The sequence below is a fragment of the Larus michahellis genome, chromosome 1 (genome assembly GCF_964199755.1).
Source record: "Larus michahellis chromosome 1, bLarMic1.1, whole genome shotgun sequence".
Classification (NCBI taxonomy): Eukaryota; Metazoa; Chordata; class Aves; order Charadriiformes; family Laridae; genus Larus; species Larus michahellis.
The window spans coordinates 217,516,311-217,543,878 of record NC_133896.1 but is presented as its reverse complement, the minus strand read 5'-3'; the positions used below and the strand labels follow the sequence as shown (position 1 = coordinate 217,543,878).

The 27,568-nt window shown below is 49.6% G+C and overlaps 1 protein-coding gene across 1 annotated transcript in view; it reads left to right on the top strand.

Moving 5' to 3' along the window:
• GAB2 (GRB2 associated binding protein 2) overlaps positions 1 to 27,568 on the top strand; it is a 97,784-nt gene that overhangs the window by 59,017 nt on the left and 11,199 nt on the right. Inside the window, exon 3 of the mRNA XM_074572368.1 lies at positions 24,217 to 24,457. Within this exon, the coding sequence (XP_074428469.1) occupies positions 24,217 to 24,457 (241 nt within the window). The remainder of the gene's footprint in view (positions 1 to 24,216; positions 24,458 to 27,568) is intronic.

Genomic DNA, 27,568 nt, shown 5'->3' with positions numbered 1-27,568 from the left:
AGAGGATGAGGAGTTTGCATGAGATTGAGACAGTTCCTGGGTAGGAATAGAGCTTGGGACCTCTTACTTTTCTTTCTTAGACTTCACCCCCTCATCCTCAAGCCTCTCTGTGCCTTGTCGTAGCCTCTGCCTTGGAGAATGAATGAGTCAGTAATTGAATGCACCAAAAAAAGGGGAGGAAAAGGTAACCATCATGGGCAGGAATAGCTCCATGCTAATTGTAGCAATTAATTAACTAAACCTCCCTCTCCCAGCAGACAGGCAGCGTGGCGGAACGAGATCAGAAACTGCCTGGGAAGCCGCCGTGCGCCTTTTTCTGGTTGTTCTTGTTCCTGAGTGCGTGACGGCTTTATGCTGACCCAAAAGCCACTCTGGGTCCAGCCCCAAAGCCAGGCTGTTCCTGGCTGGGTTATAATTGCGTCCCGGCCAGGGAAGTGCTCCATCACCGGCAAAGGTTTTTACTACAGCTGCCACCACATGCTGAATTACCTCCTGCTTGAAGGGAACCCGGCATCCACCGAGCCCAAGCCACCAGTAATGAGTTTGCTTTCAACCCACCGGTGATGGAGGAAAAACTCGTTAGCTTTTGGGGCAGTTTGGGTAAAAGCCTATTTCACCAGCTCCCCACAGTGGTAGGGAAAAGACGGATTTTCGCTTGCTTTTTGGCATGATTCAGTGAGCAAATGGGCAACCCAAAAGCGGCTGCACGCGGTGATACCAACTGGCTGCAAACCCTCTGCACCAGTGTGGGATCGCGCTTGGGTGCTGCCCACGCTCCCAAAAGGCGAAAAAATTAAAAGGCCAAAGGTATTTATACCCTTTCCTGCTTCTTTCTGTTTGCAGCTCGACGGCAGAGTGTAAATTTTCTGTTGCTTGGTTTTCACATTAGTCCTTCACGTCCTGTCTAGACTGGGGGACTCTAAGGATTAAGAACCAGGCTGGCGTTCAGGGAGGTTTAACATCGTGCTGGGGTTAGCTGCTGGTTTCGCTGATCGCCGGCCGCATTACACATTTGGTTCATCGAAAGGAAGCTCGTTTCAGCCTTCAGGGACCGAAATGTCAGTGAAGTGGCGGGTATCGCTCTGCAAAGCCGCCGCCGTGGCTTCTTCGTTCCCCGCCCCGACCTGAAAATAATCGTAGAGCAGCGCGATTGCATCTGCCGGGAGAAGGGATATTAAGTTCACTCTAAGGTGTTTACCCAGACTGCGGCAAAGCTCTTTGTTTCTGTTAACACCTATTTACTTTGAGAGATAATTGGTATTTTTGAAGAAGCGGAGCCTTGCAGGATCCCGACTCCTCTGCGGCTCCAGGGAAGCCAGTGGGGCTTGAGGGAAGTAGATTTGCTCCTGTCTCAGCGCTGCTTTTGCACTGCCATTTGCACCACTGCCACCTCGGCCGGCTTGAAGGGGTAAGGGCTACCAAGATGTTGAGGGGACTGGAACACCTCTCTTATGAAGAAAGACTGAGGGACTTGGGTCTTTTTAGTCTGGAAAAAAGACGACTGGGGGGGATCTCATCAATGCTTATAAATACTGAAAGGGTGGGTGTCAGGAGGATGGGGCCAGGCTCTTCTCAGTGGTGCCCGGGGACAGGACAAGGGGTAACGGGCACAAACTTGAGCATAGGAATTTCCACCTAAACCTGAGGAGGAACTTCTTTCCTGGGAGGGTGGCAGAGCCCTGGCACAGGCTGCCCAGAGAGGTGGTGGAGTCTCCGTCTCTGGAGACATTCCAAACCCACCTGGACGTGTTCCTGTGCAACCTGCTCTGGGTGACCCTGCTCTGGCAGGGGGTTGGACTGGGTGATCTCCAGAGGTCCCTTCCAACCCCTGCCATTCTGTGATTCTGTGAATATGACGGAGGGAGAGACCTGCCAGGGACCCTGAGCCACAGGGTGAAGGAGAAACGCAGGCGTGTGGGTATCTCAAACCATCTGCGTTTTCCCTGCCCTAGTGGGCAGACAGCCAGGGCTCAGCTGTGAACTGGATTTTCTCATATGCTTTGTTTGTTGGAGTTTAAAAAAAAAACAAAGATACCAAATCCCACTAAACATATCTCGTGTGCCGTTAACCCTTTCTGGAGCTGATCCTTTGGCCAAAACCCTGCCGTGTCCCATTCCTGATACAACTCAGAGGTGCAGCTACATCAGCGTATAATTTAATTTCTCATGAACCACCATGCGTCTTTGCAGTGTGTGTGTCCTTGCAGGGGGTCTGTGTACAGGCTGGTTATTTCAGAGAGGTCGATACCTTTATTAACTCCATCCCAATTTTCTGTGCCACCCCCAGCACCACCCGGCAGCTCTTCTTCCACCTGCCCCATGGGGCGCAGAGTTTCTCGGGGGCTTGGATTCGTGGGTGCTGAGCAAACACCCAGGGGCGTTTAAGAGCTTATTTGTTCACCGCATTAATGCCCCTGTGCTAGAGGTTTAGCCCAGCCATGGAAGCAGGGAAGGGAACATTTGTGGGTGAGTTAATGTCCTTGCTGTGAGCAGAAGGCCCCCGTCGCTCGGAGAGGGTGAGCGGGGCGTGGGAAAAGGATGGTGCTGGGCTCCTGCCCCGATGGCTTGTGTCTGGCAGCGGTGGCCTCTCCCACCCAGCCCAGGCATGTTGTCTCCCTTTTTTTTTTTTTTCTTTTCCATCTGGGACTTTCTTTCTTTTATTTATTTCTCTGCTTTCTGCCAGGGGGCTGCGCCAGGGCGGTCCCGGGCTCCGGCTCGCTCCTTGCTCCATCTCCAAGGCTCATTGCTGGCGTTTATCATCACGGCTGGGATCGATCCCCAGCAATCTCGAGGCTTTTACCATCTCGCTGAATGCAAGTCAGGGCCGAGCATTAAAGTTTAATGGAGAGCTGAGTGTCTCTTCTTCCTCCTTCAACTCAGCCGCTCTCACTCCAGCAGAGTTTGCCAGATCAGCCCTAGCCACCAGTGACTTTCCGCTCACATTAATGAGATCTCCTACATCCCACGTGCATGATCTCTGCTGTGGGTCTCCTTGGCCTTTTGCTGCTCCCAGACCCTCCACTGGTTACCCCCTTCCAACCCACAAGAGCAAATTTATTGCTTTAGCACCCACTTGGCTTGTTTTGGCTGGGGGTCCCATATGGGTCACTGGCTGGTTGCTCCCCAACCTGCTGCCTGCTCACATGGGCTTCCTGAAAGTCTGTGCGATGAGCCCATATGGTTGCCTCCTCGCTTCTCCCCTAAAACAGTGTCAGTCCCAGCATCAGACCAGCAATGCCGCTCACCCCGTCGGTTCCTTGCAGACAGGTTTGCATGGGTGTTTGGTGAGCAAAGGGAGCTCGAGGTGGGCTGGAGAAAAAACACCAGAAAGGTACCCCTGAAGACTTCTTGGGAGGACAGGAGCTGCCCAAAAGTTCAGTGAAGAGGCTTCAGGTAGCAAGACTAGAGTAAAAAGATATGTTTGCATGCCATATACTACCCACCTTCCTCAAATCCCCCCGAATCACTGGTGTTCACCATCCCTACACGCAGGAGAGGGGCACTGGGGAACCCAAGCAAGGTGACAGCCCTGGGGCAGCCCCTGCTTTCCTGCTGCCGTCGCCTGTCCCATGGCCAGGCAGACCCGAAGCAGAGGGGAAACACTAATGACCGCCACAAGGCCAGGTACTTCCTTGCTATTGTGCCTGGCACACGCCTCCTTCCTTCCCTGCTCGAGCCCTGGATGAGTTGCAAGCCCTGTGCCGTGCCGGGGAGCCTGCCAGGGGCTGAGAAACAGGGGCTGAAGAATGGTTGCTGAGAAACGGGGGCAAGGAAGGTGATGTGGGGGTGTCCTTGTGTCCCTGAAAGCACCCAAACCCTGATACGCTGCATTTCAGTATCTGCAGGCAGCGCTGCCACCTAAGGGCAGCCAAGCAGGCAACCCCTTGTGGAGCCTTGTGCCCTCAAGCTAGACCAGGCCTTGACTCTTCAGATTCGGTCGATGCAAGGCATCTTTCAGCTCTGGTGTGGGTTGCCTTTGGGTATCAGCTCACCTGGAGGCCAGTCTGTCTCCCAGCAGACAGTACAGCACTCTATGACAAGTGATGAGCAAGATTAAGGTTGAGTTGAGCTTGACCCATGAGGTGGGTGGGGCAGACCTGGTTGGGTTCTCTCTCCATGTATCCAACCTTCCAATGTCTTGTTGACCTACCCGAAGACCTAATGTCCCCAGCCCTGTTTGGGACCTGGAGGTGGCCTGCATTGGGACAGCAGTGTTGAGTCCCTGAACTTGGAGCCCTTTCCTCTCACAGAATGTCCTACCATACGTATAAATGTAGCCTTTTCCTCAGCGGCCCCATCAATACTTTCTTCACTCAGCATCATGGAGCTCCTTTTAGAACCCTGTATGTCACATCTAGACCCTCTGGTTGTACATCTCAAGGGCATTTGGATCAGTCCCACCCCTCCTTCTCTACCATGTGCTGAGTTTTCCTAACAAGGGAAACAGCCATGGCTGCAGATTCACTCTGGGAGGACAAATGAAGATGTTATGTCTTAGCCCCAGGCTTGACCTAGCTTCGCTGGAATGGATGGGGGAGACCCAGTGACCCCAACTCACTTTGCACAAGGCTCATGGTTGAACTTCAGGTGCATGTGAACACCTTCTTGTCTGAGTTCCAGTTCATCCCATAGTCATCCTGCCTCTTTAAATTTGGTCGAAACTTCCCTGACCCTGGTTTTCCTGCTGCACAAACAGCAAGTTATTTTAAGATCTGACACTGTTCAGCTTTTATTTCAGTGTAAACAATACCGGAGATGGAGTGGTCTTGGCACAAAGGAGCAGCTTGAGAGCAGTTAAGTGCCTGCTGCCTTTTTTCCCCTCTTTCCCTTTGGAGATAAGCTAGTTCAGGTCCCAACGAGTCTGCTGAAGAGCAGAGAGCCACTAACAACCCAGAATTTGCTTCCTAGAAGGCAGAAATAGGGAGAGATCACTGCTGGTCTCTATCAACCAGTCACGGTCTCCTTGATGTGATTCCCTGGGCATTTTGGAGAGGGAACTGATGTCATTGAGAGTGAGACATCTGCTGGAGGTTATAATCGGTCCACTTTTGGGGAGATGGTGGAAAAAGATGTCGAAAATGAGGGAAATCATTTGCATACCGAAAGCGCCCATTTCATCCCCATCCCTCTCCAGGGAACCAGGACTGATGAGCCCAGGTGGAGACATCCCCCTTGTAGACTCTTAAAACTCTGCTGAGATGAATCCCACCCATCTCAGCATTGCTGTCAAGACCTTTAAGATATTTGGATCTTCAAATGGTGTCATTTGTCATCATTTCATTTACACCAGATGAGGATCAACCCCTGCTGTTCTTCCATACCTTCTTCTTGCTGTACTCAGCTCTTCATCACAGTGTGCTACCAGAAGCATTGCAGGATCAGGGTCAACACTGCTGCTGTGATGGTCACGGTCCTTAATACCAAGAGCAGATTTCTACCCCATCTGAGTGCCAAGAAAAGGAGTCAAGCAAGGATGCAGAGGGCTTTAGAAACCAGAAAGCAAGAGAAAAACACGATTAGAATGCCAGGCTTCTGGCTTCAGTGGCTCTGATACAACTGAATATCTGAGATTTGCAATGCTGGATCAACACGTTCTTCAGAATTTGGGAATTTAGGAATTTTTAGGATTTTATTATTTAGATTTTTTTTTGTGGCTGTGAACATTTTGGACAGGTGGGGCTGGAAAAATCCAGAGGAACTGTCATCTTTGTGATTGCAAACCCATAACAGTGCGATCCCAGAGAGACCACCAAGAGAGACGTGTTAGTTGAGCCCCCGTTAACCCTATCCAGCATCGATGGGAACTGGCAGAGGATGTGGCCGTTTGTGGGAGCACCAGGTTTACAGGCAGAGAAGGCTCTTATCTCACTGCAAATGATAAAACCATCAACAAGCAAAAAAAAAAAAAAAAAAAAAAAAGAAAATTTACGCTCAGCTTTCAAAAAAGACCAAAAGACCAACAGCCAAATACTCCAGTTCTTCTGACTGTTTCCCAGCAGGCGCCCAGCACAAGGGTATCCGACCGGCCTCTTCTGAAGATAAACATGGAGCTGGAGGACTGGGGCCTTTGGGGAAAATCCTGCCCTTTCCTGGCCAAAGTCCCACTGGGTTTGCTGAGCTGAGGCTGGGATTTGAGCTGGGAGGAGAAGGAAGAAATGTGAAGTTCAAGAGGTTTGTGGGTTTTTTTAGAACAAAAACTCATTGCCCAGCCTTTCCAGCACAGGTTTCCCAGCAGAGGTTGGCAAGCTGCGTTCATACCTCTCAGCCCTGACCGGGGCTGTCTCCTAGGCCAGGTACGCAGAATCAGAAACCCATTTAAAATAATTCTTCGTTTTATAATTGGCTTTTATCGCTACGAGCCCTGTGTGCGTCAGGTCAGCCCCATTAGTTTAATGGGCGCCGAGGAATTTTTTGGATGACTTACTGACCGTGGAAAAATGAGTGCGGCAGACGGTATCAGCAGCACATCAAAAAGCAAAACCATGCAAAGCCTTTGGAAACAAAAACAGCTGATGGGCTTGGAGCGAAGCGACCGGCGAAGCGGCACTGTCTGAGCAAAACCGAGGGAGGGAGGGAGGCATTTTGGGTGTCGTCCAGCTGGGAGGAAACTCGCCGTCAGATTCGCCTGCCTTTATATTTCCCAGAGGGATCCTGGGATTCTTTTAGCCCATGTGCCCCAGCCGTGCCGCGTTGGGGTTCCTGGAGCTGTGCCCCATCTCTGCAAAGCTGCTCGGGCATCAGGATGGGATGCGGATCTGCAAGCGATGCCCAACATGTAGGGGCTGGGCTGGGAAACACAACGGACACAGGACCCCAAAACGTGTGTGCGAGCAAGTTGGAGAGCAAGGGAGAAAATCACAGCGACCTTCATGGTGGATAATTTCAGACAGTTTTTCACAGCGTGACTCTTTTTTCCCCCCAAGCCAACATATTTCCCCTTTTCTCCCCACCATATATTTCACGTTGTTCCCTCCAAACCTTTGATAGGGGCCACGGTTTATATGCCCTGAGCACTGCTTTGTGCTTTGTAAAACCCTATAAAAGCCAGGACAGATTTAGATTCATTTCCCGGACCCCAGTGCCTGTTTGTTTACTGGTTTGTATTGCTTTATATTTCCAATTAAAACTGAGCCTGAGTAAAGGGAAAGCTTTCTAAAGCCTTTAAAGCCTCTGAGTGAAGGCACATGGAGCAGGAAGGAGCCATGAAGCTGTCGATCGCTGTGAACTTTCCATGACACCACTCAGGGTTTGTTTCCAGACTGATCTTTATTTATGAATGCAGTAGCATTTATTACTGATTTTATCTGTAAAGATAACGCTTCTTCCCTAGATGGTTTCTATGCTTCGGTTATAATTACTCCCTGCTTCTCAAACATATTCTGCATTATTTAGTGTGGTGCAATGTCAGAGCTGTAATGTTGGTGATTTATTACTTGGATTGTGGGGCTACACCTGATCCAGGGATGCCCCATGGGTGCTCTGGCCACATCCCGGCTCCCTCCAGGAAGGCTGAGGGCATCTCTCATGGTCCTTCAGGGTATAGATGTAGCCAAGAAACCAGTCTTCTGCTACGCTACGCAGCACAAGCACTGAGCATAAAGGCAGGCTCTGCTTGAAGGGGCTCGTCATCAAGGCATGGCATGTTGGTGCATCTTTTCTTCTGCCTGTAGCCATTTGCTGACAAAGGTAGCTCGGTGATGATATCTGCTTCCTCCAAGCTGGGAATGGTCTTAAAAGGGACATTTGGCCACAGCTCGTGAAAAACTTGATGAAAAATGAGACTGTCCAGGAAGATGAGGTGTCATTTATCTCTCCTGTTGTCCCCTTGGTCTCAGCCTGCTGCGTCTCTCTCTGGGAGTCAGACCTAGGAGGGGGTTACAGTTTCCACCAGTCATTCAATGAACAGCTTAGCTGTTGGTCCATGCTTATGATTACTTTAAGCTACAGAGGATGAAGCAAATACTTAATCATGAAAAAACACCTCAACTTGAGTCTCCATTCTTGGAGGTACTCAAAACCCAACTGGACACAGTCCTGAGCTGCTGTAGCTGCCCCTAATTTGAGCAGGGGTTTGGACAAGTCTATCTCCAGAAATCCTTTCCAACCCAAATATTCTGTGATTTTTATGAACTTACACTGCAGGGAAACACCAGGCTTCAGGGTATGGTGAGGAGCTGAGATACCTCAGCAGTCCCAGCAGGTGAAGCTAGAGTAGTTCCCTGTTAGCATCACCAGGAAGGTGGGAGGGCAGAGCACGAGATGAGACATTGCCTCATCTGAGTCCATATCACAGTGTATTGTCTGATACCCCTTGGCTCTGGGTAAGTCCAGACTCATGTTTTCTTACCCTTTTTGCTCTGTGTGATGTCCTTCGTAGTCCTCCAGCTGCTCCATGGCAGGTGGTGAAGCTCTGGCCCATCTCCGCCCTTGCTGGGGACTCAGCTTCCTTTCAGCCTTACTGGGTCGTTGTCACATGCTGAGGAATGTGTCTGACTCGTTTGCACCTTTGATTGATTGCCACCCTTTATATCTGTTTATTAGGATGGAAAATAACATTTCACCTCAAAAATTTCATGATGTGTTCTTTCAGCTCCATGTGACCAAACCCCATCCTGGCCAACACAGCTGCTCCTTGCCAATTTTTGGCATGATTGCCTTCCATCATTTTACTGCCAAATATATAAACTGCCCCTGTTCTTGTACGCCGTTGCTTTTTGAAGGTAAGCTGGAGCTGAGTGACTCATTGCATTTGCTTTTTTTTTTTTTTTCATAACCGTCAACGACTCCTCTTTTTGAAGTGTCGGGCAGGCATCTGGGCACTCGGGCACTTGCAAATATTTCATCACGTGTAAAAGCATAGTGAAGGGCTATTGCACTGCCGGTGGCTCCATCCTCACCTTTATCTCATGGCAGATCACCTGCCCTGCCAAGCACCACCTTCTTTGACATTGCTATCTGTGGAAACCGTTCCCTCGAGCCTGCATATACTTTGCACAGGCTCAACCTTGATATAAAGCCTTTATGATGGTAATTATTTTTGCTGGCTTGCCGTAACAGTTCACATTGCTCTCAAATGACTCATGATGAAGTCTTTCAAATACCCACTTGAAATCCATAAATTCTAGGATGAGTCTTTTTTGCTAGTTGATGGTTGCTTTGATGATTAGTGTTAGGGTCAAAACCTGGTCAGCATATGACCTTCCAGGTGAAAATGCTGCCGTCCTCTCTTGAGATTTGGATGAAAATAATTCCCGATAGAGCAGAAGACTCTCTTTCCTGCAGAGCACTTTCAGTCTTTACACTTTTTTTTAAAGTATCTCGATCCCCGTTTCTTGACTCCCATGGCTTTTCCTCATCCCCAAACTTCATTCCATGAGTCTAAGAATGGGGTCGTGTGATTTGTGATTTTCACTTGAAGCACATTTCACACTTCTGCAACTTTATTACAGTTTTTAAATACTATTATATAGAATCATAGAATCATAGAATTGTTGAGGTTGGAAGGGACCTTTAAGATCATCGAGTCCAACCTTTAGCCTACCCTGACAAGAGCCACTTCTAAACCATGTCCCTCAGTGCCCCATCTACCCTTTTTTTAAACACCTCCAGAGATGGTGAATCCACCACCTCCCTGGGCAGCCTATTCCAATGTTTAATAACCCTTTCAGTGAAAAAATGTCTCCTAATATCTAATCTAAACCTCCCCTGACATAACTTGAACCCGTTTCCCCTCGTCCTATCACTTGTCACCAGGGAGAAGAGGTCAGCCCCCATCTCTCTACAACCTCCTTTCAGGTAGTTGTAGAGGGTGATGAGGTCTCCCCTCAGCCTCCTCTTCTCCAGGCTAAACAACCCCAGTTGCCTCAGTTGTTCTTCATAAGGTTTGTCCTCCAGGCCCCTCACCAGCTTTGTAGCCCTTCTCTGGGCACTCTCCAACACCTCAATGTCCCTCTTGTAGCGAGGGGCCCAAAACTGAATGCAGTACTCGAGGTGGGGCCTCACCAGTGCCGAGTACAGGGGGATGATCACTTCCCTAGTCCGGCTCACCACACTATTCCTGATACAGGCCAGGATGCTGTTGGCCTTCTTGGCCACCTGGGCACACTGCTGGCTCATATTCAGCCGGCTGTCCACCAACACTCCCAAGTCCTTCTCTGTCGAGCTGCTTTCAAGCCACTCTGCCCCAATCCTGTAGCGCTGCATGGGGTTGTTGTGACCCAAGTGCAGGACCCGGCACTTGGCCTTGTTGAACCTCATACCATTGGTCACAGCCCATCGGTCCAGCTTGTCCAGATCCCTCTGCAGAGCCAACCTACCCTCAAGCAGATCAACACGCCCGCCCAGTTTAGTGTCATCTGCGAACTTACTGAGGGTGCATTCAATCCCTTCATCCAGATCATTGATAAAGATATTAAAGAGAACCGGCCCCAGCACCGAACCCTGGGGGACACCACTTGTGACTGGACACCAACTGGATTTAACTCCATTTACCACCACTCTCTGGGCACGGCCATCCAGCCAGTTTTTTACCCAGCGAAGAGTACACCTGTCCAGGCCATGAGCAGCCAGTTTCTCCAGGAGAATGCTGTGGGAAACAGTGTCAAAAGCTTTGCAAAAATCCAAGTAGATAACATCCACAGCTTTTCCCTCATCCACTAAGTGGGTCACCTTATCATAGAAGGATATTAGGTTTGATAGGCATGACCTGCCCTTCACAAACCCATGCTGACTGGGCCTGATCACCCTGTTCTCCTGCATGTGCCATGTAATGGCACTGAGGAGGATCTGTTCCATGACCTTCCCAGGCACCGAGGTCAGACTGACTGGCCTGTAGTTCCCCGGATCCTCCTTCCGGCCCTTTGTTCTGTTCTTTGGCATCAATGTCACTCCTTCTGAGGTCTGAGATCCTGCTGGTTTTTCTGTGTTCTCCAGAAGCTCACTTCCACCATTTCTGCTACCTTTGAGAAGAACTCAGAGTACGGGCTTGCGAATGTTTTGAATTTCTTTGGCATGTTGCTGGAAGGACCACCCTGTCCTCTGCCTGCCACTAATATTTTTATGCAGATAAGTCTGTGATGTTCTAGCCCTGGACAAGCAGTGCTTCTCGAGTAAAAAAAATCCACTGACATATCTTGGTAATGAGAACACACTGCTGTCTAGTGTCTCCTGGTGCAGTCTGAAGGGAAGACCAACCCCATGTTCACAGACATGTATGACACCAGAGTGATTCATTTTATAAAGTGGCTTAACAAATTAATACTTCCATGAGTGCAAGAATTCCCACAGTTGTATTAGATAAGTTCAAATATTTGCTTCAATAAGGTTCATAAATGATGAAGTGAGGCACAAATCAGTTTTCCTCACGAGTGTGTTGCTGCGTGAGTGATCCCTGTGAAGTTCTCAGTTGTCTCCAAAGCTTTGGAAATGGAAAGCTGGAGCAGGCTGGCTTCTGGTCCAGTCTGGTCCTGGTAATTCCTGCATTCCTGTGGTTGTAGCCAAAATCCGTTATATCATGGCTTATTGCTCCCGGCATCTGAGGAGAGAAACGGCTCCAATGCACTGTGTATTTGTTATCAAACCATATTTCGTCCCATGGGTGAAGCACATGATCTTCAGGGAGCAGATCATCCTGATTTTCGAGCAGATCATCTTTCGTGCCATCACACAGCAGGTACAGGACAACCAGGCAATCAGGCCCAGTCAGCATGGATTTATGAAAGGCAGGTCCTGCTTGACTAACCTGATCTCCTATGACAAGGTGACCCACTTAGTGTATGAAGGCTGTGCATGTTGTTTACCTGGACTTTAGTAAAGCCTCTGACACCATTTCGCACAGCATTCTCCTGGAGAAATTGGCTGTTCATGGCTTGGATGGGCGTACTCTTCATTGGGTAAAAAACCGGCTGGATGGCCAGGCCCAAAGAGTGGTGGTGAATGGAGTTAAATCCAGTTGGCAGCCAGTCACAAGTGGTGTTCCCCAGGGCTCGTTACTGGGGCTGGTTCTCTTTAATATCTTTATCGACCTGAATGAGAGCATTGAGTGCACCCTCAGTAACTTTGCAGACACCACCAAGTTAGATGTGAGTGTCGATCTGCTTGAGGGTAGGAAGGCTCTGCAGAGGGATCTGGACAGGCTGGATCAATGGGCTGAGGCCAATGGTATGAGGTTCAACAAGGCCAAGGGCCGGGTCCTGCACATGGGTCACAACAATCCCATGCAGTGCTACAGGCTTGGGGAGGAGTGGCTGGAAAGCTGTCCGGTGGAAAAGGACTTGGGAGTGTTGGTGGACAGCCGGCTGAATATGAGCCAGCAGTGTGCCCAGGTGGCCAAGAAGGCCAACAGCATCCTGGCCTGTATCAGGAACAGTGTGGCCAACTGGACTAGGGGAGTGATCGTCCCACTGTATTCAGCACTGGTGAGGCCCCACCTCAAGTACTGTGTTCTGTTTGGGGGCCCTCACTACAAGAAAGACATTGAGGTGCTGGAGTGTATCCAGAGAAGGGCAACGAAGCGGGTGAAGGGTCTGGAGAACAAGTCCTATGACGAGTGACTGAGGGAACTGGGGATGTTTAATCTGGAGAAAAGGAGGCTGAGGCGAGACCTTATCGCTCTCTGCAACTACGTGGAAAGAGATTGTAGTGAGGTGGGGGTTGATCTGTTCTCCCAAGTAACAGGCGATTGGACAAGAGGAAGTGGCCTCAGGTTGCACCAGGGAAGTATGGATATTAGGAAAAATATCTTCACTGCCAGGGTTATCAAGCACTGGAACAGGCTGTCCAGGGAAGTGGTGGAGTCACCACCGCTGGAGGTATTTAAAAGACATGTAGGTGTGGTGGTGAGGTGTTTAGTGGTGGACTTGGCAGTGTTGGGTTAATGGTTGGACTTGATTATCTTAAGGGTCTTTTCAAACCTAAATGATTCTATGATTCTGTGATAGTGATGAGAGGGGCACCAAGTGTTGAACCTCATAGAATCATAGAATGTGTTGGGTTGGAAGGGACCTTTAAAGGCCATCTAGCCCAACCCCCCTGCAGTGAGCAGGGACATTTTCAACTAGATCAGGTTGCTCAGAGCCTCATCAAGCCTGGCCTTGAATGTCTCCAGGGATGGGGCCTCCACCACTTCTCTGGGCAACCTGTACCTCATCCAGATCTGTTTCAGTAGCCAAATAGTTCGGACACAGGTCATCTAGGTAATTTAAAAAACTAAAATAAATCCCATTCCTGCGAGGAAGGAAGAGTTCTTAGAAGTGGCACGTATGCAGTCTGAGCAAGGTGATACTGGGGGAACGCTGCCCTTCCAGCAAGCGGAGCAGATGACGAGCCCATCACAAACTCTGCTTCAGAGGTGGTGAAAATTCAGCGTGTTCATTTTCGCACTCGCCGGAATTCATTTTCATCCGTTTTCAGTGTCAATTTTGATTCACACCTTTTCATTCTGAATTTGAATGAATTTAAGAAAAAAAAAATCAAGATTTCTGCTCAGAATTGCGTTTTCATATCTAAAAAGCACACGATGATGATCTTTGGTCAAAGCAGGACGATCCACCCCCAAAAACCAATCCACTCTGATGAGAATAAATTGAAACACCTTGACCTTCTTTCCTTTTACTTAAAATTCACTTTCGTCCTCTAAAGGTTTCTTGTAATTTCTGGCAGCAAGCAATCCCTTGGCAAGCTCCTATTTTGATTAAATGGCATTTTCCAGCTGGAGGATGTCAGAACATTTTCAGCTGGCCCTAAGCCAAGCGCGAAGCACGGGTGATGCACCGGGCAAGAAGATGCTGATTTTGGTCTGGGTGCTGGTACCATCTGTGGTGTGTGTGAGGAGGGGTGCAGCCGCAAGGGTGATAATGGAATCTGGCTCTTCTGGGTTTTGAGGATGGGCTCACTGCACTTTGTAAGCCATGTTGGAGTGAGGAAGAGGAGGGTGAGGAACTGCTGAATAAGCCCATGGGATGGTTCCCAACCCATGAGAGAGCATCAGAGGAGAGAGGGTTTGCTCCAGTCCTCGAATGCTGGAGGATGTTTTCTTCCTGAGTCAGGGGATGAGGAATGCCAAAATCCAGAAATATTGCCCTCAAGGAGGTTGTGATAAATTGGTCTTGCCCGAGTCTCCTGAGGTCCAAGCTGTACGTTATGCTCCATTGCCCCACTAAACCCAGCTCTGCTGCTGCTGTGCCTTAAAAATAACCACAAAACCAGCCCATGCTTTACTGCACAAGGTTCAAATAGCAACATCCATGCTGGGAGCTCACCCCGCTGCTCAGTGCAGAAATACCCAGTGGGGAGAGATTTGCTTGTCTGCAATCAGACGTGACGGGGAGGTGGAGGTTGTCCAGGTGGAAGCGGTCGTGCACAGAGATAAGAAATGCAAGAGCATAATGTGGAGCTGAACCGATGGCGACCAAAGTCCAGAGGGATGTTAAACCCGGCAGGATTCAGGACTCAAGCCAACCCTGCCTCTCCTTTAACCACCTTCAGCTTTGCCTTGGGATGGTCCCTTAGGGGTGCAAGCCGTGATGGACGGGGGATGCGGGGATGAGGGCAGTGCTGGGACTGACCCTAACCCAAAAGCGCTTGCGGGAGAGGCTGCCAGCCCCGCATTTCTGAGTGCGAATACCACGCTAACACATTGCTGTGCTGCTTTCAACCCACGCCAGTTCTTGCCTTTGGCACAAGCCGCGCTCCCCAGTCCCTGCCAAACCAGTACAGATGTTTTAACACCCACCGGAGCCCAGATAATTACAAACAGAACCGAGAGAGACTGGTCGGGGCTGTTTTCTTTTCATTGCCTGAACTCTCAGCCGTTCTCAAGCGAGACGCCTCCCACTTTCTGACATTGCTTTCAAAGACATTTTTGTGGGCCACATTGCTAATACTCGTTTTATTAGGGGAACGCTGAGAACCCCCGACTAGGATGAGGATCGCACCATGCCCGCTGACGTAACGGTGACCGCAGAGCGAAACAAGTGCAGGGAAGAAGAGTGGAGCGGCTGGGAAAACATTTTCATGGGAAATTAGAGCTGATTTCTAACCAACAGCTTTCCAGCCATGGCATTGCAAAGCTCAGCTCATTTTCGAATGGGTTTGGGGAGTGTTTTCAATAGGACAAAACCATGCAATCAACTGGTGGGGGCACCGGCCAGAGGATGCTGCAGGTCCTTCTCATCCTGAATCCTCATGGGAGACCGCCCACCGTGGTGAGCTTGCGAGCAGAGCAGATGAGATGAAGCAAGGAGCAGCATCTCCTGTTTTAATGGAGTGAAGTCAGCAGCAAACACCTTTTTCTTGGTCTGTGCTCATGCAACCTCAAGGTATGGGAGTCTGGCCCATGATCAGGAGCTATGTTCCCTCAGGCCATTTGCAAATAGCCAGGTTTGAGCTTAACAGATGAGAACTGATTTAGCAGTACATGAAACCAGTGTCATTTGTATCTCCCCTGAGGCCACTTAGAAAGTATTCGTGGGGAGCAGGACCAAGAAAGCCTCATGTCTACGTGAACCTCACATCTACTCACCCCTTTTCCATGAGGATGCTTTGAGGTCCTCCTGGACACGTAGGTTCATTTTGTCTTTGAGTTCATTATCACAGCTGATAACTGCTTGAGTAGAAGATGACTGGCACAAGCCCACCAACCATGGTGGGCTTGAGCCGTCTTCATGGGTCTCCCCTCAGTCCCCGCTGTGAAATTCTTCGATCCCCATGCCCAGCCAGGAAGATTTTCATCTGACATTATTCCTGTTCGCTTCTGGTTGCTGTGGAGACCAATTTAAATGAAACTCTAGTATTTTGAAAGAGAATATGATTCTAAGTCATTTGCGATGCAAGGTCTCATGCTAATAGCATTAGCATATTATTTGATTATGGCGATGTGAAGGGAATAAATTCCAAGTCCTTTTTGCCATCACTGCATCTTAAAAGAAGAGGAAGAGAAAAACCTCCAGGTTTTAGCCAATACTGAAGACCTTTACTGCGGGCGAACTCATGATTTCTGAATGCATAAAGCTTTGGGGGTCACAGGCATTTGTAACCTCATCACAATGAGAATAGCTCCTGGAAGGGACCTTTTCTTTCTCTGCTTCCACTGAGCACTGTTAATAGACTGTCTAATGGGCAGGACTCAGGTTTTTAATGATGGATAGAGAGATCCAGGATGGCTTTTTGAGCTGTCTGCATTTTTGCTGGAGCGCTGGTGTGGCAGAGCCCAGCTGGAGAGTGGCTGTGGAAGGCACAATCCTCCCATCGCCTGCAGAGATTTTTCTTCTTGCATCTTACCCTCAACATCTTAGCAATGGTTTAGCCTTCAGGACTTCTCTACATGATTACAGCATGTGGACAGGGTATGCCCATACCCCTGAATGAAGAAAAACTGCATGGAAAACCTTTGCAGAGGGGCTTGTTTTGAGAGTAAAGGATACAGAGGTGGAAAAGGGAGAGCTGAACTTCCAGCAAGAAAACAACCCAAGCCAAACTATTTTATTTTTTTGAGTCTCCATCCCTAAGGGCATGTTTTCTGGGGATGAACTGACCCTTGCTCGCACTGACCCCCAGGCCGCTTCGCTCGCTGGTTCAGGGACGCGGTATTGCAGCCATGAGGGTTAATGACTTATTTTGTCTCCTCTTTCGGGTTTTGCAGTTGATGCGGCTGATACTGCCCCGTCTGAGCATGCCGGGCTCACCGGAAAAATTCGGGGCTCTACCACAACCCCCTGTCTCCGTCTTGTCCCCTACCCGCCGTGCACTACCCACCTCCCTCTCCTTTTAACCCATCGGCTAAAATACCCCCGTGGGAGCAAAAAAAAAACATTAATCCCAGATAGAGGAGAGAAAAATGAGGCCAAACTCCTGCAGTTTGGTCCCACGCACGGGTGCAAATGCACCCATGAAGAAGAGGGCTCTGAGAGGGGAAATTTTCGGATCCTCTGCCTTTCCCCATCGCTGCCTTGCTGAGCAGTGGCAAAGCAGACCCTTACCCGCGCTGCTGTTTTATTGACTCCCCAGCAAACCGGGAGTTATAATGTTTCTCCCCCAAGGTAAGGAGAGATTGAAATAAATTACTTCTGTAAAGAGCTGGGAATGGCAGTTCTTCTATAATACAAAGTGCAAATATTTGGGCCTTTCGTGCGCTCCCTTGAATCAAAATGGTACTAAATCATGCATAAGTAAAATGGGTTCACATTTCCTCCCAGCGAAAGTTTTCCTTTGCTCTCCTGGAGCGCTAAAGACCTGTGCTCCCATCGCCATAAAAAGGGCTATAAAATTTAAAGCGAGCCGTTAAGAAGCCCTGGCTGGGATTAGGCTGGGATTCATCCTTTCTCCTTCTCCATCCCTGCTAAGTGAGGCGTGCACCCATGTTTGCTCAAGCAAGAAAAGGCTCCCACATACTGCTCGCAGTGAACAACAAGGAGAATGAGAAGGAATATTTTCAGGGCCTGAAAGCAAGCTTTTCCTTGGCTAGGGGATGCAAAATCGATGGTGCACTAGCTTCTGGGCTGCATTGGTGTGAAGTCCAAGGGAAAGCCCAGTTAGGAAATGCCAAAACCGCTAATCATCGTCGTCATCGTAAATAATAACAACCAATAATAATAACCAATGTGATCCTCCAAAACAGATGCCAGAGCTTCATTTCACACAGTAAGAAAGCTGGTTTGATGCTGGGCTGTCTTGGGGCTGCCTCTGGAAGGGGAAAAATACCTTTTCTCATATAAATTTGTCATGTCTTTCCATAGCTCTTAGCTTTCAACAGCTTCGGCCCTGTCCTGCAGCGCTGGGCTCCACAGACGTCTCATACCTCCAGCCAGATTTGCCAAGGATGCCCCTGGCATCTGCAGGAATCGCACGTGCCGCCCACAGACAGAAAGCAGATAATTTTGCGTGTTCCCATTGCCTAGGTTTTGGCACCTTATCCCTGCCCTGAAAAATGTAAAAATACCCTCCTTGGGACCACTTTGTGTTTTGTACAGTTACAGCCCAGCATCTTTGCCCTTTACCTCTGTTACAGCCTTTTTTTTCTTTTCTTTTCTTTTTTTTTTTTTTTCCCTATTCAGTCCCTCATCAAATTGGTTTTGCAATGTCAGAGGTGATGATTCATGAAGCAGAGGGTCGGGGACGAGGTTGGCTCTGCGGAGCAAATGAAGCCTGTCCCAGCCCATGCTGCTGCCCTGGGATTGTCCTTCGTCCCTGGCTGTGGCTCGTTGTCCCACTCCGGGGCTCTCAGATAAGGGTGTTCCAGGTGGGATTCTCAAGGTCACACAAAAGCCAGAGCTCTGAGAATCCACGTTCATCTGCTTTTATCTCCAGCACTGAAGCCCTTATAACAAAAATAAATAGGTACACACCAGACAACCCTGTTTGGCCAAATGTTAGACCTCCAAATATTGACATGAAAGGTTGAGCTCCACGATCAAGCGGCGGATTTGCTCTTTAAAGGGTAGCCGCCATGTGCGGGGCATGCTGATATGATACAGAGCTGGGTCACTGCCCCCAGGAGACGGTGCCCAGGGCAGGGATGGGATTTTGGGCAGAGCCTCATCTCACAGAACCAAACCTGTGTTCTCCAGGAAGAAGCATCACATCGTTTCTCTTGGAGTCTCTCTCCCTTCTGCCCCTTCATCCTTCAAAGGATTGATTGCTGTTAAAATAACTGAGATATATAATGCTTGGAGGTCAGGATGATCTGACTTGGCTCCTTTCCCACCCTTCTCACTCACTCACTCTCCAGCGCTGTGACTTTTTCCCTCAGTTCCCATGCTTATCCAAGGCAAACTCTCCTACGTTACCACTATTTTTCAGTTGTTTCATACAAATGCAAGCAGAGCGCTGACACTGATGGGCAGAGACAATGCTATTTGGCGCCACTCATCTTTGCCTCACTGTCTCTCCCATCAACTCTTTCTCAGGTAATTCTCCCCATCCTGTGTTGGATGCTTAAATAATTGGGGGGTTTCATTATTGTCGGTAGAGGAAACCTAAGGGGATGAGCTTAGGCTAAATATCACTTAGATGGCTGAAACTGGCTAAGAGAAACCATGCCCTTAGCCCTCTGTGCAGCAGATCCCTGTCCGTAACGCAGTGATGTTCCTCTTTCCCCTTAGCTAGTCTGTCCCTGGCCAGTTTCTGAAAGCAAATAGAAATAAGCGGCAGAAACTGGAAAGGACAAGCTCAGAAGCCCAATTGATGTCACTTTTGTCCTCACCCTTCAGCTCCTCTGCAGTGGAGGATGCAGCTGTGATGAGTCCTACCTTGCCCCATCATCACTTTTGAGGAGCTCTACTCAAAATTGGCACTCAAAACTCAGGCAATGCCAAATATTAAGGTACCTGTGTCCTTGCATGCATCTCCCCGTCCTGATGGAAACCAGAGAGTGGAAATTATCCAAATCAGATTTCCTTTCCAACTAACCTGCTGGAGGAAACCTTTAGAAGGCGACCTGCCAAAGCATCCTCAGACTGACAGCTTTTCCAAACGCTGTCCAACTCGGAGGCGATAGGGAAAGCTCAGTAAATAAACCTTCCTCAGGTGCCACACTCATCCTCGTGGCATCCCAGGGCCTCCTGGCAGCACGGTGACATGGCGTCTCATCCATCAGACATGCTGTTTGTTCTCTCACTGCCAGGAGAAGCACGCGGAGGGCTTGTTTTGGTAGGGTAGTTTGTATTTTTTTAATTATTTTTTTGTACTTGTGCTCGAACTGGCAGCAAAAGTGGAGGTTGAGGCAGATTCCCATTGGAGAAGGTTCCCCCTATTTTTGCTAATAAATGATGGAGCTGCTCCAAAGAGTGGGGAAGATGATAGCGCATGAGCACACCCTGCTCCATGCCCTCCTAGGGATTATTTCTGGTAGATTTCTACTATCCCCTCCTGAAAAAAAATCCATAAGTTTTAACTGGCACAAAGTCATCAGTGTGGTCCGAGGCGTTTTATGGCCTTACTTGCCGGGACAAATCTGAGGAGCTTTTATCTGCAAGGCCCCCTTGGACCAGATTGCCCTTGCCAACATGGTGTGGGCACTACAGGGAATTTCACGCCTCTTGGGGATGCCAGGCAAACCTGGCACTTTTGCTGAGACCATCAATAGGGCTGCAGGAATTTAGCTATACCCAAAAATTGCCCCCTTCCCAGGGGCAGAATTTCAAGTCCATGGGATACAGGGAGTTGTAGTCCCAGCCTCTGACTTCAGGCGGGGAAAGCTGACATCGCGTCTCTGGTGAAAAAGTCCGTTATGAGCAACAATTTCCGAAGGAGGCTGAGTAATTATTTCACTCTGATAAGCCCAGGAACATTGTGCGAAGCTATGTGCACACAGCAACAGGCGAGCACTCTGAGCGAGGGAATTCAGAGCTGTCAGCAAGGAGGGAAATACCACTTTGGGGGATTGAAAACATTCATAAAAAATTCCTGGCTCCCAGCCTAGTCTGTCCTGTTGCCGGCTGTGCTCACAGTTGCATACTTTTGCTTCGGGGATGGAGTCGCAAGGAGGTTTTTCCCCCACTTTGCTGCAACACGTGGCCAAAAAGACACATCTTAACCTGGACTAGTGAGTGCCGAGCCTTCGGCCAACTGAAGCCTGCCCGGCACCGTGGGATTTTGCAGCTCTGTTCTGGCTCATTCCCAACGAGCATCTGGCTTGCTTTCTCGCAGGGACCAGCGCAACAGCTGTAGCACGAGCCCAGCAAGATGTATGCATGCAAGCCGTGCCGCTGACATTGAATTTTAAGTTGTGGGCGTCCAACGCCGCCTTTTCTAGACCGTGAGAGTCCAATTCCCCGAACTCGGATGAGAACCAGCCAGGAAACATGGGGTTAAGATGACACTTCCCATATGGCCTCACTACATAACCTTAACTCTGCCCCACTGGGAATGGCAATAGGAACCATAACAGGATCTTATCCCTCCTTGGCTGTATTTGATACATTCCGGCAACATAAACTCAAGATCTCAACATAAAGCCAAGGGATTTGAAGGCTACGTCCACACTGTTAAATAAAGGAGGGCCAGCGGTTTATCCATGGCCCCAAGGTGGATGGCTATGAGGAATGGAGATGAATCATTCTTTTTGGCTCGTGGCCGGAATGAGTTGAGCATCTTTGGTCATGATGTGGATGGGACTGATGCTTGGAGGCGTCTGGATGGGACCCCTTGGAGGTTATTCACTAAGTGCCCTGCATGGACATGGGAAAGGAGTGGCGGTCCTCATGGCCTGGGAGCTGGGCACTGCAGCGTGGCAAGTTGAAATGGCGTTGGGACCTCTGGCTTGTCATTCACCCTGTATGCCTTACCCTCATGGGGACCTCTCTCCATTTCAGGCCAGCATAAGAACACAAATGTCTTGACTTTTCCCTTTAGCATGTACTAGTCATCAAATACTACTTTTCCACCTCTCTTTCCTTTCTTGCCTCCTTTTCTGCCCCCTGGCAGGACCCATCGTCAGTGTGTAACCTGGGCACACGAGCTGCCCTTTTGTTCTAGTGCAAAAAACCCCCACAACATAAAAAATACAGAGCAATCGTGGCGGGCCCCTTCTACAGCCGCAGGATTTATCTTCCCAGCCCTTGCAATACCCTCCCAGCCCCGCGAAGCAATCCATCTCTCACCTGCTATTATGGAGTTCATCTCACAGACCTAATGGAGTACGTGAGTCCTGAATTGGCTCCTGCTAATGCTCTCGGTGGCCGGGTCGCTGTGGGCAGTGAGCTGGGAATTCATTTTGAAAATCAATGCGGCCGTCGATAGAGCGGCTTCCCCCGGGGAAGCGGCGTGCTTTTTACCAGGCGTTGCCGCCTGCTGCCCTTCGTCCCCCGTTTTCTTTTATGCGGTTGGAGTAGCCACGGAGTAATTCATCCCCCTTTCAGTGAGTGTGTCTTTTGCACTGCGCTCTCCTGTTTCCCCAAGTCAGACTGATTTTTGGGACGAGATTAGGATCTCCTGGCGGTGTAGGATTCACTGGGCTCCTCAAAGTGTCTTGATTTGTATTTGCTGTGCCCCGGTGTGATGCTGGGGACTGTCTCCTGCCTGCAGCCCCAGCTCTCCCCTTTGGCTGTGTTGGTACAAATAAATCGGTGTAATTTTGGCCTGCCATGGCTTTTCCGTGCAGTGGCAAGTGCAGAGCCTGCAGGGATAGTGTTGGAGGACTGCTCAGGGCAAAGGGACCCCAACTCAAAGGATCTCCAGTTGTCCCCAGAGGCGACCTTCATGCTGGGACACAATACTAACATGCCATCCTCACTCCATCCTTGGCAGTGTCTTGGCCAAAGCCCAATGTCACGGGCAATTCCTGACCATGATTCAGGAGGCAGCAAGGGGCTGTTCCTGAGAGGCATTTTGGGTACAGCCCCGCTGTTTTTGATAGCAATGTCGTTATGGGTTCTACCATGCTGCTTGAGCTCAAAGCACTTGATTTGGGACTAAGATTTGGGACTCACAGAGCTCTCGACTCCTTTTCCAATGGGGATCAGTCTGCACTGCTGTAGGGTAAATATTTAATAAGAAAGAGGGTCAAGGCACTGGTTTGTCCAAAGACATCGAGACAACCATTTACTCCCATGAAAAGCACCAAGGGATCTTTAATGCCCATGCAAAGAAGACAGGAATCAGAGTTTTAAGCTCTCATCCCCCACCATTAATGTCAATGTTAAATATTGATCCTTTCTGTGTTTAGCACAAACCAAACAACAGAGTTGAGACACGCTCTTTGGCTTTTATTAATGTACTTTTTCTGCATCGGGTGAAGTTTGCAGTAATGCCAGGAAAAAAAATGTAGCAGCGGTGAACGAGCGGCAGACAGATCGATTTTGTATCTTGACACAATTCAGGAGTTGGTGAAAAATCACCCCGTGTGGAGCATCTCCTTGTCCAAGCCATGACAACCATTTTGCGGAGAACTCATTTCTCTGCAGCGTAATTTTGGTCTGGCCCAAAATTTCTGGTAGGATCTGGGCTTTGAGGGAAGGAATGGAAAAAAGATGTTGGAAATCTGTAAAATCCCCCTCATCACCATGTCGGAACAGGTGCCCTTATGGGTGTCTGAAGTCCAATTTGAGGAGCAGACGGACATTGTGTTGGGGGAAACCTGGAACCTAAATCAGTGATGGCCAAAAAATGGGTGGATTCACACTGGGAAAGACATCTTTTTTGTTAGAGTTTGGGTTTTTTCTCCATTTTGAATCGGTACCAAATAAATGTAAATCACAGCTGTTATAAAGGGTGACTTCAGTGAACCGCAGTGAGTGGTTTTCACATGCCAGGAGGGCATGCATGGCAGGGAGATCATGCATGGTCTTCTACATGGTCTTCTGCAGCCAGAGATGAATCAGCTTTCCCAATATGTTCTGCAGCTTGCAAGTTTTCTGGGTGTTTAGTTTGGTTTTTTTTAATAGGGGTTTACAGCTTGGCTGTAAAAATTCATTCCTGGTTCAAATTCTTGTAGCACATTTATCAGAGGGTTGGAGTAGCTGGATTGTTCTTAATCTCTGGGATATTCTTGATTGAAAGTAATTTAATATTTTAAAGTTAATTTCTCCCTGAGCAATGGGGAGGGGAGTCGCACCTTGTGTCTGAATAGAAAAATAGAAAATAGAAAAATCCTATTTTCCTAGCAGAAAACAGCAGGAACTCTTTTGAGGTCACAGAACTAATAGAGAATTGAGTAAAGTGGGCATGTTTTTCTTCTCTGCTGCCACTGCGTCCATCCATATTTCCATTCCAGTTTACCCCACTGTAAAAGGATGGCAGCGATGACCGTACACAGAAGGATGGGTATGACTTAAATCACATCCCTAAAACTACTTACAAAAGGTCTCTAAGAAAAGACAGAAGCAAAAACTCTTCCTTTACCTTTTTAACTAGGTTTTAACAACCCCCTGAGCTCCCCAGGAGTTGAGCTGCCATCCCCCAGACATCCTTGCAAGCCATTAAGCCTCTGATAAAATGTGATAAAATGTTAAAATATGATAAAATGATAAAATACGATAAAATTATGAAATACGCTGAAATATTTATTTCCCTGTATGGTGCCTGTAGTTGCATGTGCTCCAAGTATGGGAGCCTGCTGCTGAGTGCATCATTCAGAGCCATAAGCAAGCCACACCATCCTCCATAACGGTACATAAATGGTACATAAATGCTGGAGCATTTAAGTAAGGAAAATCCCAGGAACACAGGCTGCAGGGTTGCTGCACCCAGCTGCTCACCGGTGTGGGTTTTTTCCTTCCACAGATACCCTGAGGACCCTCGCCTCCATGAACCATGCGCCACGGTCCTCCCCGGCAGAGCTCAGCGGTGCCAGCCACCACCTGCTGCGAGAGCGCAAGTCCTCGGCGCCATCCCACTCCAGCCAGCCCACCCTGTTCACCTTCGACTCGCCCGCCAGCCACCTCCAGAGCACCCTGTCCGCCAGCGCCCCCCAGGACTACCTTTTCCTCCACCAGTGTATGAGCAGAAAGTCAGAAAATGCAAGGTATTGTAGCCCACCTGGGAGAAAACCTTGGGGACATCTGAGGGAGGGCTGGGCATGAGCGGCTCAACCCACCTCCATCCTTGGAGGTGTGCAAAACTCAGCTGGAGAAAGCCCTGAGTGATGGTCTCATGTCATCGTGATAGGGAGGAGGATGCCGGAGTGGCAACCTCACGAGCTCCCGGCTTTCCTGGCGTTCTGGGTTGGATTAAAAACTGGCTGAATGGCTGGGCCCAAAAGGTGGTGATCAGTGACACAAAGTCTAGTTGGAGGCCAGTCATTAGCATTGTACCCCAGGGGTCAATACTGGGTCCAGTCCTCTTTAACATCTTCGTTAATGATCTGGATGATGGGTCAGAGTGTACCCTCACAGAGCTTGCTGGTGACACCAAGCTGGGAGGAATGGCTGATATACCAGAGGGTCACCAGTACACCAGAGGGACCTCAAACACACTGGAGAAATGGGCCAGCAGGAACCTCATGAAGTTCAGCAAGAAGTCCTGCATCTGGGCAGGAACAGGCCCAAGCAGCAATATGTGCTGGTGGCTACCCAGATGGAAAGCATCTAGTCAGAAAAGGACCTGGGGGTCCTGGTGAACACCAAGTTGAACACGAGCCAGCAATGGGTCCTTGCAGACAAGAAGGCAAATGGTATCCTGGGCTGCATTAGACAAAGTATTGCCAGCAGGTTAAGGAGGTGGGCCCTCCCCTCTACTCAGCGCTGGTGGGGCCATGCCTGGACTGTTGGGTCCAGTGCTGGACTCCCCTGTACAAGAGGCACATGGACATATTGGAGAGAGTCCAGCAAAGGGCCATGAAGATACTGAGGGGACTGGAGCATCTGTCCAAAGAGGAAAGGCGGAAAGATCTGGGACTGTTCAGCCTAGAGAAGAGAAGGCTTGGGGGATCTCAGCAGATACTTCAAGGGAGGGTGCAAAGCGGACAGAGCCAGGCTTTTGTCAGTGGTGTCCAGTGCCAGGACCAGAGGCAATGGGCACAACCTGAAACACAGGAGGGTCCCTCTGAACATCAGGAAACACTTTCTCAATGTGAGGGTGACCGAGCACTGGCACAGGTTGCCCAGGGAGGTTGTGGAGTTTTCATCCTTGGAGATATACAAAAGCCATCTGGACACAGTCCTGGGCAACTGGCTAGAGGTGGCCCTGCTTGAGCAGGATTGCTGGACCAGATGACCTCCAGAGGTTCCTTCCAACCTCAATGAGACTGTGATCCTGCAGACAGGGCCCTAATTCCTACCTTTAAGCAGAAAAAACTCAACCAGAAGGATGGGCAAGGTTTGCACCATTCATCCCTACTGTGGCCCAGAGCTTGCTGGGCTTCACAGCAGCCCGTGGTGCACGGTGTGGTATTTCTGAGCGAGAGGCAGCTCCCCGCCTCCAGACCCAGCCAGTTGCCTTAAATAGCGAGGAGTTTTTTTGGCATGAAGAGTTCTGGCTCGCGAGAGCGGCGAGGAGGGAGGGAGGGATGGAGAGGCAGTTGGAGCCCAGCTGGCGTGAGGTGAGAGCAGAGCCCAGGCTGCAGCCTCCACTGGGCTTTCCTGCTGCAGCTGCCTTTCCCTACCCGAAAAACAACAACAGAAAAAGGCTCAGAAAAAATTAACTTCAGATGGAGTTAATGGAACAGTGTTTAAAAAAAGGCCCTCCGTCGCTCCAGCTGTGAGGTTACCTAAAAGCCACCCTCTGAGAGCCCGACCACAGCTGGGACACCGAGAAGGAGGGAGCAAGCACTGATGCTTTGGTGGGTAGAGACTAACTGGCCAGCGGCAGCTTCTGCAACTGGGCCAGAAATGATCGCCCTGATCGATGCCCAGTGCATGGGGCCAGGCTGCAGGACTGCTGGGAATCCCTCTCCTTTCAGCTCCAGAGCTCTTACTTTACTCATCCATAAAATGAGGGTAATAGTAGCTAATTGGTGGGCAGTGCTGGGTAATTAACCCATGAGATGCTTCAAGTCCTCAGCCGAAAGGACCCTGCCAGAGCACAAACATCTCCTGAGCAAGGATTCATTTGTCATATCGCAGCATCACTTGTTTTTTTCCCCAAATAAGCCCTATTTCTGAGCGCCATCTCGTGCTGGCTCCGTGAAACAGAGGGACTGTTGTCCCTGCGGAGCATCAACCCTGACGGAGCCACATAAACCAGCATCTCCCAGCTTTTCCCATAGGGCTAGCACTTCCCCAGTGATTTGCCGCAACTGGAAACCGTTCCCGTAACCACTTCACTTCTTCCCACCGCAGTGATTGCTACAGGGCAGGACTCCCTTCCACGGGGAGATGTTTAAATGGGGTTGGCTGGAGCCCTTTCTGGCTGTGACCGTGTGGTCCCCAAAAGCCTGACCCACGCATGGTTATACTTCTGCGAGCAAAAACACCCATCCTCTCATCCTCTCCTGGTGCATATGCATTAGGTCTTCATGGCAAGGTAACTCTTTTTAGGAGCTTTGCTTTATTTTGTTCTTCCACGCTGCTTCAGCCAGCTCAGGGAAGGTGTCGTTGTCACCCATGCTCAGCTCTGCCACATCTTGCCCTCATGTCCCAGCACTTCCACAGCGATGCTCATGTTTCCCCAAGTCTCGTGGGACGGGGAGCTGCTTCGTGGTGGCAGGGGTAGAGGATGGGGGAGATAACAGTCCCAAGTGACCAACTGAGGCATCCCCTGACTCGAGAAAATGTCATCTGCCGGGGTTCTGAGTTCAGAAAGCCAAGCCCATGGGGCTTATCATCTTCTGCAATGTTGGAGGGTCAAAAGAGGAAGCAGTAGGAGGGATAAAATAGGAGATGAAACACCTTAGAGGGAATCAGCGGAGGGTCGGTGGCTAACGAGCAGTCGTTAGAGGACTGAAGTCTCCCTGGTGCTTGCCCTCCACCCTGGCTAGTGTCCCCAGGCGTGACCGCAATATAAATAGAAGAATCATTAGCAAGTCACGGACCTAGTGACCGTGGTGCCCTGCTCACCTCGGGGGACTCGAGGGCTTTTATAAATCTGAAGTCAGCCCTGAGGTTCATTCCTCCTCCTCTGCGTATCAAGGCTGCAAACCCCAAATCCCAGCTGGGGACTGTTCTCACCACCCCAGGACTTGCCCTGCAAGAGGGCA